General features: G+C 47.3%; 2 protein-coding genes across 2 annotated transcripts in view; both read left to right on the forward strand.

Annotated features, from left to right (window-relative positions):
- Positions 1-20,650, forward strand: part of GSR (glutathione-disulfide reductase) — a 183,159-nt gene that overhangs the window by 76,716 nt on the left and 85,793 nt on the right. The window contains exons 3-4 of the mRNA XM_086961703.1: positions 3,297-3,385; positions 17,500-17,569. Of these exons, the coding sequence (XP_086817829.1) occupies positions 3,297-3,385; positions 17,500-17,569 (159 nt within the window). The remainder of the gene's footprint in view (positions 1-3,296; positions 3,386-17,499; positions 17,570-20,650) is intronic.
- LOC147727707 (uncharacterized) lies at positions 4,110-17,451 on the forward strand. Its single transcript, XM_086962755.1, has 3 exons — positions 4,110-4,275; positions 12,140-13,705; positions 17,438-17,451. Exons 1-3 carry the CDS (start codon positions 4,110-4,112, stop codon positions 17,449-17,451), a joined length of 1,746 nt encoding a protein of 581 aa, XP_086818881.1.

Here is a 20,650-nt window from a genome sequence, read left to right on the forward strand (position 1 = left end):
TTCACTGTCCTTCTTGCTACAATGGGATTGCATCTTTACTACTGAAGTCGACTGTCTATTCCCAAGTAATCAACTTCCAAGTTTTCAACCTATACAAAACCTTACAGCTAGATGCGTCTTGGCATTGCCCCGCTGTGCACCTCTTTACCAACATCTGAAGCAATTGCACTGTCTTCTGATTGAGAAGACCATTAAATTCAAACGTTTGTGCAACACTATAAAGTTATTTATAGCAACAGCCCTCAATTTGTATAAAATGTGATCACCCCTTATCATACTTCTTAAACCCTACGCTTTGTGTCCGCCAGCCTGTTCGTTGTCCCTAAGATATGCAGATGCAGAACCAGAGGTCTCTTCTCTGGTTTGCAGGAGCCACAACCTCGAATTTTCTTCCGTACTTGTCTTGTTACTTCTCACTTTGAAGAACGTCTTTCTGGAAATCTCTGAAAACATTTTCTCTGTACTGATTAATGGATTTGTGGACTCGGATCACTGTACTGTTCTTTGCGTCCACCACTAGGGTGCCCTTAATGGTAATAGCATGCTTTATAAAACACAAATGTTAATAATGGTAATCCGATCAACCAGTTATTGACTTTAATTGTTTGGCAGGTAGTAATTAAGGTCGAAATTGCGTCAAGGCTGGACAGTTGCAATGTTTTTCCGGAGGACGTTCGTTAACAAACTAAAGAAAAGGTAGAAAGATGGTTCGCCTAATTTTGGACATCACTAAATGCCAAACAGTATGAGCAGAATTGAGGGTCGTTGGCTCCTGGCAATAAAAAAACTATGTTGATTGAATACAGCGGTCCATAATCCAATGCTGGAAAACATTCAGCAATATTGTGCTGTTGCTCTTCAATAAGGTTTTTCTTTTCAGCCGGGAAAATACATACTATTGTTCACTAGTTTTTGAATGCTTTCTCTTGTTGGCCACACTTTTGTGTGCTAAAGTCCAGCTGGTGGAATAGCTGCCTTCAGATCAACATTCATAGATAGTTTTTCAAGATATACAGTTCTAATGTTTGTCTAAGGATACTTCTTTCTCCTTTTGAAATTGTTCTATGAAAAGAGGTCACAAGTTTATTGTCGCAACATGCAAATAGTAGGTTTTACCGTGTTACTGGGAATTGTGGCTGATCTTTGATGAAGCTATTAAAATTGGTTCTGCTATGAATGAGAACTCTTTCAATTGTAACCCTCTTGGCGACTCATCGGTGCCTGCAGCCTGTGCTTTCAAAGAAATGGAGCCCAAACTGCCTTAGAATTAAAGGGAAATGTCAAGCCAAGAAGATTGTCATTACGATAAATAATTAAAACCAAATTCTTACTATGTTATGAAAACACCCCAAGGCATCTCCATTAAAGAATAGGATGTAGCCGATCGAGGTAGAATGCAGGCTATCCTGGAAACACTTTGGACTGGTTATGGGTATTTTTTGGGTGATATACTAGGTCATGTCACGTATGATTCACTAAAAGGAAAAGCACTAACCTTAGCTGTGCAGCAGATTTTTTCTACTTTTCCCCATGGACCAAGCTGAAAACCTGGAAGCAAATGCAGAGGGGTGAACCTGCATAGTTTTGCTATTTTATAGCCAATTCTTGATGTTGGTGTTTGGTGGTCAGAACACCGGAATCTCGGGCAGTAGACTAGAAGGATTCCATACATAAATTTGAGATTAAGACCAGGCCAGAAGAAGAGCATCATGAATAGGACCAAGCTGTTGAAGTGGTTTTGTCAGGCCACAGAGTGAAACTGAGATTGTGTGTCAGAAAGACAAAGATAGAATTTACTGGGCAGGATGAGGTTTATTCTCTAGCATTGACACTCCAATTCCAGAAGGATTCCATACCAAATAAATAGCCCTATACCATTTGGATACCTTAGCTAGGAGAGTGAGCACGTTCACCCCCTGCTGCTCATTGCAGCAGTGCTGTCCATACCAGAGGGAGAGAAGGAATCTACCTCTGTAGATCGAGCTGGCACAGATGCCCTCTGTCACAGAAGAGCAATGTGGATCGAGCAGATTTGGATGATGCAGAGCCACATATACTTCCCATTCTATTGTCAGAAAAATCTGATCAAGCAGACTGAAACCCAGGGAGGCAGAATCTACTTCGTCATAAGACACTTCCTAATATAGGTTTGCCTCATGGCAGGACTAAAATCTTTATTTAGCACATCCTGGAAAAGTGTTACAAGAGAGTAGCTGGTACTGGCCAGGGGATTTTATGGTCTTCTACCAGGAGCTGCCATTCGGCAGTGTTATCTAAAAGCAATGGATGCATACGACTTTTCAGAGGAAGTGGACATTAATTTTGGTGGCATGGAACTCCAAGTGACAGAATGAAGATCTGGACTTTATCATGCTTTGACAGTTTTCATATGCAAATGCATTTTTCCCTACTTTTTAATAAATTTGTAACAATTGCGTTCTTTCCTCTGCCTGCTGTTTCTGGTACATGTACATACGGTATGAGCTTGTCCCCCACGCCCAGTAATGGATGCAATGTTCAGAACTTTGGCAAGTAAGTTTCATATTAATTCACATTCATTTCGAGTGATGTAGGTTTGGTTAGAACTGTGTATGCTGGAATTCCACAAAGACAAATTGTACACAAAGTAGAAGTTGCCTAACAAAGTATAAGTACAAACTGAAATCCGTCTTCCTATATTGCATAAATCCTAACCTTCAAAAAATGTTACTCTTTCACAATGTTTCTTCTGAATACATTTCATTCTTTAATTACTCCATAAGTTGTACACAATTTGAATATGCCACGTTTCGTTCTATGTTTATATAGTGTATATAATGTACAAAATAGTCTAATCTGTTTTTAATGATAGTTTGTTAACGTTCTAGGATTCAAACAAGTGCATGCAATGGCCAATAGTTCTAACATTTCACAAAGTTATGACACATGTCAAGATGAATGGCTTAGTTTCTGTAGAGTTCCTAACAAAGCAGTTACCACAAACAACATTGGGATTAACAAATTTGTAAATGGGGCCATTTGATTGCAAGTATTTCGTTTATAAGTATTTACCCTGTGCAAATTTCATGCAGAAGCACATTTATTTACTTCTCATCAGCCAAATGTATCTGTTGTGATACATTATGTATCAGAGCTATAGTCTTAGGTAACACCTCTTTAAACCATTATGCACAGTTTTTTTTAAAGTAGAAAATCCATTCTAAAATAATTTACAAGAGTGTGATGGTGTTACTGTTACTCAATCATTTACACAAGCTATACATTTCTCATAATTTTTGTATGGTGTTTTTACACAGGTGATGTGGAATACAGCAATGCATGCAGAATATATTCATGATCATACTGATTATGGGTTCCAAACGGGTGACGTTAAGTTTAACTGGAGGTTCGTACAAAGATGGTATTCTTTTCACATTTGAATTAAAAGTTCTCCGTTTATGCAGTTGTCTCCATGGTTTGTTGCATCTCTGAAATGTTATCAGATGCCTACTTTATATTGTAGTTGCATTTTCATTGGATCTTCAACCTCTAACAAGTATCGGAATCACCTTTTGAAGATGGGTAGCATGATACTTGAGTGTGCTTGGATGTAAGAGTGTGGGTTTCTAATGTGGCTTATGTGGGGAGTATGTTAGTGTTGTGCGTGAGGTCCAGCCATGTTAGCAGATTATGTTTTTGTGGTAACAGCTTGGTGTATAGTAGAGTGATTGGAATGAGAACTAATTCATTGCCCAATTTAGAGTTTGGTGGACAGTTACTCCATTGCACACTCGATAGAGTACCCCGTCCGCCAAATCCTTTGACTCATTTAGAGATGCACAACCTTAAGTTTCCTGTCAATGGAGCCACAGTTGACTCAGTTGATGGTAAGCTTCTTCTAAGAGGCCACTGTTCCCCTTATTTAGAGTGAACATCATGATATCTTTTCTTCCTGTACCTCACTGCCAGGGAAAACCGGTTGTGAGGGTCTGAAAAAAAATTGACCCACACCCTGGGAGAAACCTTCCAAGTCGATGGGATAATTAAATTTGTGTTTTTGTGAATGAAACTCCTGGTGTGGAAGTTTGTTTCAGAAAAGCAAAAAGTTTTGCTCGGTTTAGTGAATAGTCATGTTCAGTTATAACAATTTAAAGCCATCTGCTGAAGAGATCATGTGGATCCAGTTTTCAGGCAGCAATAAAAATGTTAAGATAACTCTTGAGATTGAGTCCTATGCTGATAATATTCAGCACTTTAAAGGCACGAGTGTACAGCTGGAGAGAATGTGTGAATGCAGTATTGTCTATGTGGGGAGCGTTTTAATGTTTTGAGTTTACAGCACCTAAACAGGAGCTGTTCATATGGTGCTGTATATGCATGCAATGGGGTCGAGCTTGTGGTGATTTGTTCCGCCTTGGGTGGATATGATCGTGAGGTTGGTTCTTCCACCCCCTCCCAGTGATGGTTAAGGTCTACTGGTTGTGTGATCATCTTGGGAAGATCCAGGTCTTAACTGTCTTCTTGAAAATGGCTTTGGATATTTCAATCTTTGCCATATGAGAGCACCAAGGGTGTGTTGCTCTTATAGAGAAGGCGGTTTCAATTTGCTTTTCTTCTTGGATTGATGGAGAGCCATGTGGAATTCCAGATCTAGATGGAGGGTTCTCTTCTGTTACTATATTTTCGCAGCTTTACAAGATCTAGATTACACTATGGTTGATAGAGAATCTTAAAAGCAGGGCGTCTGGCAGTTAATAGCCACTGAAATGTTCAAAGAGCATGTAAGATGTCATCTCATTTTTTAAGGTGTGGTGGATGTGTTTGCATTATATGGAATAGAAAGAGCAGGGCTCCCAGTCCATTTGCATACTTAAGGCTAGGCATGCCAAGTGTTATGGTAGCTGTGTGTTTCTTAGGGGAAACAACCTTTACAACGTAACTTTTACAACGCAACATCCATTACAACGCATGCATTTACAACGCAACCATTACACGCACACCACTACAACGCACACCACTACAACGCACACCACTACAACGCACACCACTACAACGCATGCCATTACAACGCAGTCATTACAACGCATACCATTACAACGCATAGCATTACAACACTTTGTACCCTTAAACTATCCAACACTTACCCTACTGTTGCACCCCCTGGAGTTAGAATAGTAATTTTAACCCCTACACTATCCAACACTTACCCTACTGTTGCACCCCCTGAGTTAGAATAGTAATTTTTACCTCTACACTATCCAATACTTACCTTACATGCAATGTAATGTTATGCGTTGTAATGGTATGCGTTGTAAATGGAGTATGCGTTGTAGTGGAATGCGTTGTAAAGGTTGTTTCAAAGTATTCGTTGTAATGGTATGTGTTGTAATGGTATGCGTTGTAATGGATGTTGCGGTGTAAAAAATGCGTTGTAAAGGTAGGCGTTGTAAAAGTATGTGTTGTAACATCATACATCCGTTTCTTAGTGCAACCTAAAGGTGGGAAGAGTTGTTGTGGAGTTCCAACTGATGTAGAAGGTATGTTTAATGATTTGGTTCTCTTGTAGGTGAAGGGTCGGCAATTGTGACCAGGGATAGGATGAAATTCCTGATCACAATGAGGCTTCAAACTTGTGTGAATTGCCTTGATTGAAAAGTGTGTTCCTTGGGAAGATGGTCATAGGTGGATAGTTATTAAATTATTTTCGCTTGTTAAGATCTTACTTTAAGACTTATTAAGTTTAAGGCAATTCCTCCGTCTCATTTGATGCGGTCTATCCCGGAGATGTCTAGGTGACTTGGGTTTTCCAGCTTTAAGATGGTCTCAGTTTCATTGGCTTAGTTTTTGTCTGTTAGGGTGAAAGACTTAATGAGCTCTGGTAGCAAGTTCAGGTAGAAGTTGAAGAAGAGTGGTGAAATATTTGAGCACTGAGGTACATCCGCATTAGTGATGAAAGATGATTTATCTGAATAAATTATACTAAGTCGGTTGTCGAGGAAGGAGGAGATCCAGTCAAGAGTTATTTCCTTTATTGCCAACACCTTCTAGTCCCTGTAAGTGGGAGTGGCGACTAATGTGTGAAATGAGGGAGACTGATCAAGTATAAGTGAAACTCCTGTAATGTTCTCTATGTTGGTCTTCAGGTCATCCCAAATAGAAATTGGAGCATATTTTGTGTCTTTGCAGGGTAAATCCCTGTTTATTGGCCTGAAAATTGGTTGTGTTCTTACACGAAGTTGCAGATCTGAGCAAATGATGCTCTTTTTCAAATGTTAAGAAGTCTTGAAGTTTGACGGGAAGGTGCTTGATAATAGCGAAATGTTGATGGTCCTGTGAGGGAAGTGGTAACCATTGAAAGGTGAATAGAGGATAATACCTTTATTCATACAAACGACCAATTAGGGATCCACAAGCCCTGAAGAACACCCCAGACAGTTTAGGCTAATATAAATGGGCAGAAACATGTTGGCAGATAGGAAATGGGTGTGACATTCATCTTCATTTGCCCATTTAGTTTAGGCTTTAAATCATACCTAGTGTCCTGTTGAATAAAGGTATTATCCTAGGAACACTAAGGTATTTTTAGTTCCTATGTGGATCCCCTCTTCTGTAGGTGTTGTCCAGTTAGATGTATATAAGAACTCCCTCCTTCCGTTACAGTCTTTGAGGCGGTTGAATCCGCCTCTGTGATATTTTCCTACCGGTGTGATGAGCGGATTCCGGTGATGAAGCATGACACTCCAGTGTGTGAGGTTTCCTCTTCCATTAAGGATTACTTTTTCCAGCTAGGAGACAAAGTTTTAGTACTGCCAAAGTCTGTAGACGTATACTGGACCAAATAAATGAAAGTATAGAGTACACCACTTAGTTTGCTCTTAAGCTACCACCGTACCAATTTTTGTGTTTATGCTCTTTCCGACTACACCAAGTGGGTCCAACTACAATATAACTCTTTTCTGACAGTTACAATGAAATTTCGCTCTATGCATTTTGACTATGTACTGTTTTATCATGCTAAATTGTAAGTGAATTTCAACTGTAAACCACACTACTTTGAAACCATGTTGATAGCATATGACTGGGTGGAGGAGAGGTTTAGACTTGCATGCCCGACTGTGGAAACTAGAGAACCTCTGTCACAGGAGTGTTGTACTGCTTCCGTGCTGTCTGGCAAAATGAATGGACAGAGGAGACCGTGCCAGTGCTCCATAGGACTTTTGTTTGCCCACCTGGGACATGCCAGGCAATTGGCGGCAGACCTGGAGGGTGAAGGAAACTCTTCATGTTGGAGTCCCTCCCCTGGTGTCAAGTCGCCACGCCTGGTTGAGGTCCGCCAACTACTCGGCTGATCTCCAGAATACTCTCATGGACATGCCGTTTGATGCCTTGTCACCTTTTTGGCGACAAGGCAGACCATGCGCTTGAGCGCTTTAAGGACTCCAGGGCTACGGCCAGGTCCTTGGGCCTCTAGGCCCGCGCCAGCAATCGGGTGCCTTTCGCTCCTTTCGTGGCCAAGGAAGGGGCGCCCCCACACGTGCTGCCAGCCACGCACTGCAGACTGACATCCAACGCGGTGGCGGCCGTGGAAACCGCCGTGGAGGGGGTCGGGGACAACGGCGAGGTCAGTCCACACCTTCCCCCGCAGCATCCGCCTCAAAACCCTCCTAGTCCGTGCTTTCAGGCCCATGTGACGCCAGTGGGGCGCAGGGTTCGCCATCACCACTCACACTGGTGCACTGTCACGTCGGACAGGTGGGTGCTGCAAATCGTCCGAAGGGGCTACTCCCTCCCCTTCGAGACGACCCCTCAAGCCATGCCACCGCCACACCACCGCGTATCTGGGGATCATTTGCGACTTCTGCAGGAGGAAGTTACGGCCCTCTTGGCCAAGGGGGCCATCAAGCGCGTTCCTGGGCCAGAAGTAGGGTGTTGTTGCTACTCCCACTACTTTCTGGTACCCAAGAAGGGCAAAGGGCGCCTACGCCCTATCTTGGACCTGCGGAACGTCAACGGCTTCCTCCGGAAGGAGAAGTTCAAAATGCTGACACTGGCTCAGGTCTGAGCTGCCCTGGACCCAGGAGACTGGATGGTAGCGTTGGACTTGCAGGACTCTTATTTCCACATCCCCGTCCTGCCGGCCCACCGGCGTTACCTGCGGTTCACGGTAGGCCACGAGCACTTTCAGTTTACTGTGCTCCCCTTCGGCCTTACCAGCGCCCCTCGGGTGTTCACGAGGTGATGGCGGTGGTCGCAGCTCATCTGCGCAGGTTAGGGTTTTCAGTCTTCCCCTACCTCGACGACTGGTTGTTGAAGGCGGGCTCGCCCCAGACAGTCGTCAACCACCTCCAGATGTCGGCAGACCTCCTGCATCAGCTGGGGTTTTCCATCAATGTGCCGAAATCACACCTGTGCCCCTCTCAGAAGCTCTTCTTCATCGGAGCGGTTCTCAACTCGGGGCAGTTTCGGGTTTATCCTCCCGAACAGCGGGTCCGGGATGTTCAGGCTCTGATTCCCATCTTTCAGCCCTTGTCCCGGGTCTCGGTCAGGTTGACGCGGCGGCTTCTGGGGATGATGGCCTCCTGCATCCTTCTGGTGCATCACGTCCGGTGGCGGATGCGGGCTCTGCAGTGGGACCTGAAGTTTCAGTGGGCCCAGCATAAGGGCAACCTCTCCGACCATGTCCTGATCTCGGAGGGCACTGCGAGACAGCTGCAGTGGTGGCTCACGGACCGCAATTGGGTCAGCGGCAGATCCCTCTCCCTTCCCCAACCGGAGCACGTAGTTGTGACTTGGGAGGCCACATGGGAGAGGCAGAGATCAGAGGCTTCTGGTCTCCGGTGGAGTCCCGGCTCGATATCAACCTTTTGGAACTGGGGGCGATTCGTCTAGCACTGAAGGCATTCCTCCCCTCTGTCCGGGGGAGTGTAGTGCAGGTGTTCACGGACAACACCACCGCCAAGTGGTACCGCAACAAACAGGGCGGGTTGGGGTCATGGACCCTTTGCCAGGAGGCTCTGCGCCTCTGCAAGTGGCTGGAACATCAGGGCGTGACCCTGGTGGTTCAACACCTGGCAGGTTCTCTGAACGCCAGGGCGGACGAACTCAGCCGTCAGTGCATGATGGATCACGAATGGCGTCTGAACTTGGATGTGGCGCAAGGCCTCTTTCAGCAGTGGGGAGAGCCTTGCTTAGATCTATTCGCCACCGAAGAGAACGCGCAATGTCATCAGTTCTACATGTTGGAATTTCCAAGGCGGCACTCGCTCAGAGACTCTTTTAGTCGCGAGTGGCGTTGCGGTCTGTTGTACGTCTTTCCGCCTATACCACTTCTGCCCAGAGTGCTGAAGAAAATCAGGCGCGACCGGGCCCAAGTCATCCTTGTGGCTACGGACTGGGCACAAAGATACTGGTATCCTGTGCTACTCAGCATGTCAGTCGATCCCCCGGTTTGTCTGCCTCTTCAGGAGGACCTTCTGTCGCAGCAGCAGGGGATGGTCCTCCACCCGAGCCTGTCCAGTCTCCACCTCCATGCTTGGAGATTGAGCGGCGACAGTTGAGGCCATTTGACTTGCCTCCTGAAGTCTGTAATGTCATTCTGGCAGCCAGTCGTCCCTCCACTAAGTCGGTATACGCCTGCAGGTGGAACAAATTTGTGGCATGGTGCACAGCAAAGGCTGTGGATCCTCTTTCTGCCCCTCTTTCTGAGGTTCTTCTCTTCCTTCTTTCTCTTGCCTAGCAGGGCTCTGCTCTGGGCAACTATCAAGGTCTACCTTTCTGCCCTTTCAGCCTTTCTAAGGCTGCCTGATCAACCTTCCTTGTTCAAGTCCCCTATTGCAACTCGTTTTCTGAAGGGCATCACACACATGTTCCCTCCTGTTCCGTTTGTGATGCCTCAGTGAGACTTGAACCTTGTTCTTACGTTTCTGATGTGCGCTCCCTTTGAGCCACTCCACAACTGTCCTCTCCGCCTTCTTACTCTGAAGACTGCTTTCCTGGTTGCCACCACCTCTGCCAGGAGAGTGAGTGAGCTCCAGGCTCTTTCATGTACACCCCCTTTCCTTTCTGTCCATCCGGACAAGGTTGAGTTGCGGACTAAGCCATCTTTCCTGCCCAAGGTTGTCACGGCCTTCCATATCGGGCAGTCTATCACCTTGCCCACCTTCTTTCCGCCACCGCATCCCTCAAAAGAGGAAGAGCGGCTCCAACGTCTGGAGCCAAAACGTGCGATTTCGTTCTATCTAGATCGCACACGCCAGTTCCGGGTGGATGACCAACTCTTTGCTAAGAAGGGATGGGCGGTGCACAAGAGGACCATCTCTCAGTGGGTCGTCTTGTGTATCAAGGCATGTTACTCCTTGGCAAGGAAGGAGCCTCCTGTTGGGCTGAGGGCCCATTCCACTCTGGCCACGGCGGCTAGCACTGCCCTGGGCCGGGGAGTGCCTTTACAGGACATCTGTCAGGCAGCTACGTGGGCATCGCAGCACACATTTGCAAGACACTACTGCCTGGACAGCCAAGTCCGGAGGGATGGCTTCTTTGGCCGTTCCGTCCTCCCAGACTTTCTGGTGTGATTATTGGTTCGCAGACCCTCCACCGGGGTTGGTATTGCTGGGGTATCTATTCTATTCTAAGGTAAGGAATCTAATACTAACCTGTTTCTTTCAGATGAACAAGTTACTTACCTTCGGTAACGATATATCTGTAAGACACAGTAGTTAGTATTAGATTCCTTACTGCCCCACCCATCCTCTCCGTTCTGCGAACTGATATCTAGGGTTAAGGTCATCCCCTTCAGGGCCCTAGTTTCAATGGCACCAGTGTTGGTTTTATACATGGCTCTGCGTTTCTGGCGCGGAAAAGCTGTGTCTAAGAACTGACGTCAGCATGCGAAGGCGGCGTCTAAGTACTCCGACGGCGTCATCACGGCGCCGACGACGGACGCGGAGCCGCAGACGACGCCTACCGACGCGCAAAGGTACTGCTACGCAAAAATTTCCGTATCCAGTCTGACGCCTGGGGATATTCTAAGGTAAGGAATCTAATACTAACTACTGGTTCGAGGCATGTGGGCTGCTGAATTCATATCTGTGCATAGATCGCCGCCTAGTGTTGGGTCCGGATGATTGCACATTGTAGTCCTGGAAGAGTCTTCGAAGTATCACGAGATAGGTGGCTCCTCCCCTGGACTACAGTGCGCATGGGCATCCTCAGATTGTTTTTTTCCGCCATTGGGTTCGGATGTACTTTCTTGACTCCAGTTCGGAATCGATATAAAATAGTTTTCTCAAGGCCAAAAGGCCTTCGGGGCATCGGTATTGTGTTCGTTCGGTGCCTCGTACTTAATCCAGTTCTTCGAACAGGACGTCTAAGGCCGTTTGCCTTTTCGACACCGAAGGCCCCGACGACAATCTACGATGGAACGGAGCCCGTTCAAGTGATGCCCCGTCTGCAACTCAAAATACCCTCACTTTGACGTGCACCCTGTGTGCAATAAATGCCTATCTCCGGACCACGATGAGGCCAGCTGCATGGCCCGTTCCAAGTTCCGGTCGAAGAAGACGCTTCGACGCTCCGCAAGACAGTCGGCGCAGATGACGGCGTCAGACCCGGAGAACATCTTCGAGGCTGATGACGACGAGGGCGTCGATGAAGAGGATCCTGACCAGCAGTCGGACCCTGCGTCGTAGCACGACTCTAGCTATGATGTTGACGATGAAGACTACATCCATGAGGAAGACGTCGTCGAGGTAGGAGACGACGCAGAGGCCATCGTAGCCGTCTATGACGACTCAAGCGATAAGCAAGGCCCACCCGCAGTCGCGGGGCCCAATACTGACACTGTACTCTCTAAGGCTCAGGTCGAGGCATCGCCGGAAGGCCTTAGCCAAGATCTCAATCCACATTCTATAGCCCCGCGTCAAGGCCCAGCTAAGAATACTTCTAAAGAGCCATCGGTCGATCGACCACAGGTGAAATCGAAACCGAAACTGCTGAAGACAGTCCTCGGATCAAGGGCCTCGGACTCGTCAGCTCCAATCAAATCTAAGTGTCATCGACCCTTCGGGATCACAAAGGGGCATTGGCCCGAAGACCGGGGCGCCGACGCCTGTCTCTGCAGTCAAGCATGTCGCATTGACGCCGTCGGCGTCGACGTCCAAAGATGACGACTCGAGCAAAGGACACAAGGCAAAAAAGACTATCGAACCGAAGCTTTCTGCCTCCAAGCCGATAGTGGGCAAGGCCGCCGAGTCGAAAAGTAAACTCGACCCGAAAGAGCATGTCGCGTTGAAGCAAAAGAGCGTGCCTGCTGCGCACCGAGAGCTCGAGTTGACGCAAGGCCGCAAGCAATCTAGCGATCAGACGAAGTCGGTCGGATCGAAGACAGCGCCACCCTCAAAAAAGGTCGGTTCGTCTCCAATGCTTACGCCACCAATTAAGTACGGACTGCCCCCGACCGCTCGACCCAAAACGTTCGAGCCACAAAAAAGCACCGACACGGCCAAAAAGGTGTCGGTAGTTTCCAGGAATCAGCCCATTCAGGAGGATGTGGTGTTTCAAGCACCCTCATATAACAATCAGTCAAAACTGTTCATAGACTCAGATTCTGGCAGGCTCACTATTTACAAACGGAAAATCGTCCCAGAAACTCCATTGGAGTCATACAAAATCCCTCTCAAAAGGAAAAAGGGTTCTGCCACCTCACCTGTTCTTTTTGAACCTGTGGAACCCTATGGACAAGAATATGCATATTCTCCCACACCCACCAATGAGGATGTGGAAGAGGGATACAATGAGGATGAATTTACTTATCCTGCTGACACAGATCAAGAAAAACCTCAACCCTGGACTGACCCTGTTGACCCTGGTGAGCCACACACCACGCCTGACACTCAGTCCCATACCGTCAAGACCTCGCCTACTGAAGATACTGCTGCGTTTAACGCACTAATTGAAAGGGCAGCCAATAACCATAACGTGGAAATGCACGCTGACCCAGTGGAGGAAGACTTTTTGTTTGATACTTTCTCAACTTCAGAAAGATCAGTAAAGACATTGCCTATGCTTAAGGGTGTCCTCAAACATGCTACTGACATTTTCAAGGAAACCACAAGGGCAAGGGTTGTAAACCCCAGAATTGAAAGGAAGTACCGGCCTGCGCCTGTGGATCCTACGTACATCAAGGGACAGCTCCCGTTGGACTCCCTAGTGGTGGCTAATGCTCGTAAGAGAGCAAACTCTCAAACAAGTGGTGATGCTCCTCCTCCGGACAAAGAATCCAAAATCTTAGAAGCTTCTGGCAAACGAGTAGCGGCTCAAGCGGCTAATATTTGGAGGATCTCAAATACACAGGCTCTATTAGCCAGATACGATAGGGCTCATTACGACACGTTAGAGCAGCTACTACAACACCTGCCTGATGCTTATAAAGAGGGAGCAGAAATGCTGATACAGGAGGGAAAGTTAATTTCAAATGCATCCATCAAGTGTGCGCTAGATGCAGCAGACACAGCAGCTAGGGCTATCAACACGAGTGTGATGCTTAGAAGGCATGCCTGGCTACGCATCTCTGGCTTTAAGCCAGAGATCCAAACAACTTTACTCAATCTGCCGGTTAACCCTGACTTTCTCTTTGGTCCTGATGTAGACACGACCCTTGAAAAGATTAAAAAAGACACTCGGACAGCAAAATCCATGGGGGCTCTGCAGTCGCAACAGTTCAGGGGCGGTTCCTTTCGTCGCTCCGGTAACAGGGGAGCCTCTAGAGGTCAAGCATCGCAACAAGCCCAATACAACAAGGGGAGCACACAGGCTACCTATCACAATACCAATAGGGGTGGATATCGTGGGAACAGCACCAAAGGCAGAGGACGTGGAAATAATAATGCCAGATCCTCCGCCACCAATAAGCAGTGACGTCTTGTCACTGCCCCCAGACCATATAACACCGGTCGGGGGAAGACTTCAGCAGTTCCTGCAGGTCTGGGAAGGCATTACCACAAACAGGTGGGTGAGACAACTTATCCAATACGGGTATTGTCTGGAACAAACCTCCACTCCACCCAACATACCCCCAAGGCACCGTCCTATGTCCGCAGAGCACATGCACTTATTGCAGCAAGAAGTAATCTGCATGCTGCAAAAAGGGGCCATAGAACTCGTGCCTTTTGAACAGCAGGGTACAGGGGTGTACTCGCTGTACTTCTTAATCCCAAAGGACGGGTCTCTCCGGCCCATTCCAGACCTCAGACCACTAAACTAGTACATCTTGTCAGAACATTTTCACATGCTGACTCTACAGCAAGTTCTACCATTGCTCAGTCAGGGAGATTTCCTAGCAACACTAGACCTGAAGGACGCATATTTCCACGTTCTGATTCACCCGGGACACAGGAAATATCTCAGGTTCACCATAAACAACAAGCATTACCAGTTCAAGGTCCTGCCTTTCGGGGTCACAACAGCCCCCAGAGTGTTCACCAAGTGCTTGGCGACAGTGGCTGCGTCCTTCGGAGACAACACATCCATGTCTATCCTTATCTGGACGACTGGCTTATCCAAGCAAAGTCAGCCCAGCAATGTGCCAGCTACATGTCCCGCACAATTCACCTCCTACACAGTCTAGGATTTTCACTAAATTACCCAAAGTCTCATCTGCAACCCGCACATGTACAACATTACCTAGGAGCGACAATAGGCGCTCTGGCAGCAACAGCAAAGCCAAATTCAGCAAGAATCAACAGCATGCTATTGCTAATTCAGCGATTCAGACCCCAACACTCACTCCCTGCGCAAGTATTTATGCAGCTGATAGGTATGATGGCCTCCTGCATCTTCATAGTCCCTCACGCAAGGCTACATATGCGTCCGCTTCAGGAGTGCTTAGCACAACAGTGGAACCAGGCTCCAGGACATCTAAAAGACCTAGTGTTGGTGACCGGTCATGCATACAACTCTCTGCATTGGTGGAACACACAAAACCTTTGCAGGGGACGACCGTTCCAAGAGCCTGTACCACAGATAGTGCTGACGACGGACGCATCTCTCCAGGGCTGGTTTGCGCATGTCCTCCATTATACAGTGCAGGGACTATGGACGACGCAGCAAAAGAAGATGCACATCAACCTGCTAGTACTGATGGCAATCTTCATGGCGATAAAGGCGTTCAAATTGCATTTGTGCAACAAGGTCGTGCTGATCCGACGGACAACATGACTGCCATGTATTACATCCAAAAGCAGGGGGGGGGGACACACTCTCCACAACTGTCACACCTAGCCCAAAGCATGTGGAAGTGGGCCATTCAAAGAAACATGTTCCTCATGGCGGAACACCTCCCAGGCATGGACAACCAGATGGCGGACCTGCTCAGCAGGCACAGCCATCAGATGCACGAGTGGGAGATACATCCCTCGGTGCTACAACCGTATTTCCAGCAGTGGGGTCATCCAGAGATAGACCTATTTGCCACAAAGGAAAACGCAAAATGCCAAACCTTCGCCGCCAGGTTCCCACACCCGCAGTCTCAGGGCAATGCAATATGGATGAACTGGTCAGGCAGATTTGCGTACGCTTTTCCCCCTGCACCGCTCATACCGCTGGTGGCGCGCAAACTGCGGCAGCACTCAATGACACTCCTCCTAGTTGCTCCAACATGGGCAAGGCAGCGGTGGTACACCACGTTCCTAAAACTTTCCGTGGTGGCTCACCAGCGACTGCAACTCACACCCAGTCTCCTCACTCAGAGCCATGGAGACATTCAGCACCCAGATCCGCAACAGTTGAGCCTTGCAATATGGCTCCTGAGGTCATAGTTTGGCTACCTGAACCTGCCCCCTGACTGTATGAATATTATCAAGGAGGCAAGAAGACCTACAACCAGGGCGTGCTATGCGGCAAAATGGAAGTGATTTGTCATTTATTGTTCCAATAATGACATAAATCCGCTAGATGCATCTACGCAAAACATTCTATGTTATTTGTTGCATCTACACAGATGCAATCTGGCATATAGTTCCATCAGGATACATTTAGCTGCAATGGTAGCTTATCTTCAAAACAGGCAGCACCTTTCCCTTTTCAGAGTGCCAGCCATTAAAGCTTTTATGGAGGGGCTCAAAAGAGTAATTCCTCACAAACACCCGTTTTCACCTGTCTGGAATCTAAACATAGTTCTCACCAGACTAATGGGACCACCTTTTGAACTTCTCCACTCTTGTGAGATACAATTTCTGACATGGAAAGTGGCCTTTCTAGTAGCGATCATATCGCTAAGAAGAGTTAGTGAGCTTCAAGCCCTAACTATTCAAGAGCCTTTCATACAGATTCATGCTAATAGGGTAGTGCTACGTACCAACCCTAAATGTATGCCTGAGGCTTTATCACAGTTCCACATTAACCAAACAATAGAACTGCCAGTATTCTTCCCAAATCCAGATTTAGTGGCAGACCGAGCACTGCACACACTAGAGGTTAAAAGAGCTCTCCTGTATTACATAGACAGGACAAAAGATTTCAGAAAAACCAAGCAGCTGTTTGTTGCCTTCTCTCCACAGCACAAAGGCAACCCCATTTCTAAATCCGGTATAGCCAGATGGATTGTTAAGTGCATACAGATCTGTTATCAAAAAGCGAAACGCACATTAACAGTTCCCCCAAGAGCGCATTCCACACGCAAATTAGGGGCATCCATGGCTTTCCTAGGTAACATTCCTTTAGAGGACATATGTAAAGCAGCCACATGGTCCACCATACATACTTTTACCAAACACTATTGCGTGGATGTACACTCCAAACAGCAAGCTGCTGTAGGACAGGCTGTTCTCAGGACTCTTTCAGACTGCTGCAGCTGGCACGGGCAACCGCCGCTAAGGAGGAAACTGCTATTTATTCTATGCACAGATATGAATTCAGCAGCCCACATGCCTCGAACGGAATATGCTACTTACTGGTAAGCATCTGTTCTTGGCATGTAGGGCTGCTGACATTCATATCGCCCGCCCTCCTCCCCGGTGCCTGTCGCAGCTGTAGCACTCAGAATTAATCTCAAGCATGGTCATCATTCACTTTATCATACTCCATCTCTGCCTCAATGGCGAAAAACAATCTGAGGATGGAGAGGATGCCCATGCGCACTGTAGTCCAGGGGAGGAGCCACCTATCTCGTGATACTTCGAAGACTCTTCCAGGACAACAATGTGCAATCATCCGGACCCAACACTAGGCGGTGATCTATGCACAGATATGAATGTCAGCAGCCCTACATGCCAAGAACAGATGCATACTGGTAAGTAGCATATTCCTTTCTTACAGATATATTGTTACTGAAGGTAAGTAACTTGTTCATTGTGCATACAAAAAGGTTGATGACAGCTTGGATTTGTGGAACATATGTACTTGACTGAAATCCATCTACCTTGGTATTGCTTTAATTTGTGTTCGGCTTCTTTTGAATATGTAGTTAAAACATCTTGAGTTAATGTGCAATTTGGCTTTGTAACAGTAGTTTGTATGTTGTTGCAGAACAATTAAAGAAAAACGAGACGCCTACGTGAGCCAACTGAATGGCATCTATCAAAATAACCTAAACAAGGTTTGTAAACACGCTTAAAGATTTTTAATTGTATTTTATTTTAGGATTTCTGTTGCACTCTCCTGGCCCTAACAAGGCCACAAAGCACTTTGGTCGTTTGAGGAAACTGTAAGTTACTTTGTTTTACAAGGTTGGTAGAAGTATGTGTGTTTTATAGTGTGAGTGATGTGGGATGTATTGAATCTCATTTGTGAGGCTCCGAGGTATGCTCCAGTTATGTCTCGCCAAACATGTCGCTCCACTTCACGTGATTCAGAAAACATGTGCTTGTGATGAAGAGGATTTGTCTATGCGTACAGGGCAAGAACCTGAGCCAATGAAAGAGGAATTGACTGCTGCACTTTACATGTCCTCAGCACCACGTATGGCATAGAATACAGTCAGTACAGATATACAAATTGCAGTAGTATGAACCAGGGCGGAGTCCCATATAATCCAACCCATTCATTACAACCTCTGGAGTCCAAATCACCTTACAATAGTTCCTATCCAGTTAACCCCACACTCCCTTTCTCAGTACCGGTGTCTGCGTCTGATCTATCATTGCCATTCCCGTAGCCCTGAAAATGTTCTAGTTCCATCACCCATGTTTCGATATCAACATGAACTTGGGTGTCAAACCTAGTCAGCTTGATATGCTGCTGTTTAGAACAATTTTTTTAATTAAGCACGCACGCTATTTGTTTTGTCTAAAAGTGCGCTCTCCATGGAGCTATTCTCCGGCTTCTCTATCTTTATTTTTTTTTTTTTTATTAAAATTTTTGAAACCTTTATTGTGCAACATAAGCATACAGGTACGGGCCCACAACCAAACTGGCCGGCCTCGAAAGCAGTTGGCAGCACAAAAAAAAGTAAGGATAGATCAACCCAGCAGTCCCAATGACAAAGAGCAGCAAGTGTCCAAGACGTGACATATGGAAAGAGGGACCGCCGGGTACAGGAGAAGTTAGGTTAATTTTAAATTTTTAGATAGGAAGGATCAGACGCGTTCAATCCACCGAAAGCACATAGCAGGCAATGAACCCAGCAAGTTAGCAACAAAACGAAGGATAATAATCGAAAAATCAGCAGACAATAATAATTATCAGGAGGATAGCACATTCCAACAGTACATACTGGCCATCGTCTGCCCCATGGACATAGAACACCTAAATCCACAAAAGTAACAGGACCAACAGCGGAAAGAATAAGTAGCGCTACACCTAAGCACCTTGCTGACCCGAGAGAAAAAGAAAAAGTAAAAGAGAAACCAAGAAGAGAGAAGAAAAATAAGGCCCATAGAAACTGAAACGAAACAAAAACCCACCCCCCACCCTGCACGCATGCGGAGGCTACGGCCTACCCCCCCCCCCCCCCCTCCCCCCTAGCAGTGTGCCTGTCGCCCATAATCAACCCGAAATTTAGAATCAGAAAAGGGAAAAGGAAAAGTAAAAGAAATTAACATAGTACACATAAGACCGGAGGAGGGCCATACGGATACACCCAAAACTACCAGCATGTATTACTCTGGCCGCCCTTTTCCCAACCCCGTTACCGATACAAGACCAATATTCAATAGCCCCGGCAGTCCATCAGCATCCCAGCAGTACGAGCAACAGCAATCCAGACATGAGAGGGGACCCCCTCAACCTTGCCCCCTGCGGTGCGGTGTGACGACATAGTCCAGCTTCATGGTAGACATCCAGAAAAAAGCGAGTGAACAAGATGACCACAGCAGAGTAGGAAGATGTCCACCAAAGTCCATCCGACACATAGCCATGTGATTAGCAGTGGTACAAGAAGGAGCAACACACGGCATTGAACCTCCAAAATCGGCTAGTCCAGGCAGCAGCAACCGCTTCAGGAGAAGGGGATGAGTCATGCCAGTAGTCCCCGAAGGAGTCGCTAGACATGGTGCCCGGCGACTGTTCCCCAGCCATATCACAACACCAGAATCTTCGGACCTCTCCATGGATGTTCCCGCCGGCACCTCAGCAGTATCAGGTTCGCGCACCCCCACCGTTTCGGTGGCGACCGGGGCGATGATGCCACAGAGGTCAGACACAGGGTGTGGCGCAGTGTCCCGCTCTCGAAGGCATCCGAGATCAGGCAAGGATGTAGCAGACAAAATCGCATCCAGCCGGTCCCCTAAATCACTGGCAGCAGTACTTAGGGCAACTCTCAAAGTACCTAGGGCGCCCAAAATGTCGCCAATCAACTTTGGTGCCTCAGGGAGAGAGGTTGCAGCGTCCCCCTGTACACGGGCGAACCGATGCGGAGCTGTCCCGGAAGTCGGCCGCCATCACCCTCCGCAAACTGTTGATCACCACGCCAATACTCAGCATGGCACAACCAGTCCAGGGGCATAGGGGTAGCACACTCCATCACCTCACAGTTTCGAAGTGGTGTGGGCAGACGTCCGCGTCTTCAATAGCCTCCCAGGGTCCTCACTTACAGGACCTGAAGGCAGGCAGTAAAATGGCGCCCAGCACAGCCCTCGGGGAAACAAAGTAGCCAGCGGAGCCGTCCCCGGGCTGGAAAGACAATACAATGTTTCTCCCTCAGCGGCGGTGCCCAAAGCCGGTAGAGCGGCGAAACAAGATGCGGAGATAACGATGCGGCTGCCACGTCCCACCGGCCGGCTCAGTCCCGCCTGTAATGGCCGCTGTTGTTGTGTGTAGAGCCGGCCGCGCTCGGAGAACAAAGAGCCGGTCACAGCCGCGCAGCGTCAGGAGGAGGTGAGGGCGTCTCGGCACTTTCACTGCCGGGATCGAGCAGAGAAGCACATCAATAGATCCGGGTTCGTCTCCCGAGTCCGCCGACACCACTCGGTAACAGGAGAGCCAGCAGGATAGGGCGGAAAACGGGAGAAGGGCGAGAGGGTCGGCGGAGTCGAGGAATCAGGCGGCCATCATTGTTGCGAGCTAGGCTCCTCCCCCTTCTCTATCTTTATTAATTCATTTTCTACTTTAATAGATTTTATATACAGAATGCATATGTTACTTTCTTTTTTTAAAGCTTTATTTTCCAGTTTTGCAATAAAGACATGACATTAAAGATACAATGCAGTCGGATGGATCACCATTTGTGAAGGATTAATAA

The sequence above is a fragment of the Lissotriton vulgaris genome, chromosome 3_1 (genome assembly GCF_964263255.1).
Source record: "Lissotriton vulgaris chromosome 3_1, aLisVul1.2, whole genome shotgun sequence".
Classification (NCBI taxonomy): domain Eukaryota; kingdom Metazoa; phylum Chordata; class Amphibia; order Caudata; family Salamandridae; genus Lissotriton; species Lissotriton vulgaris.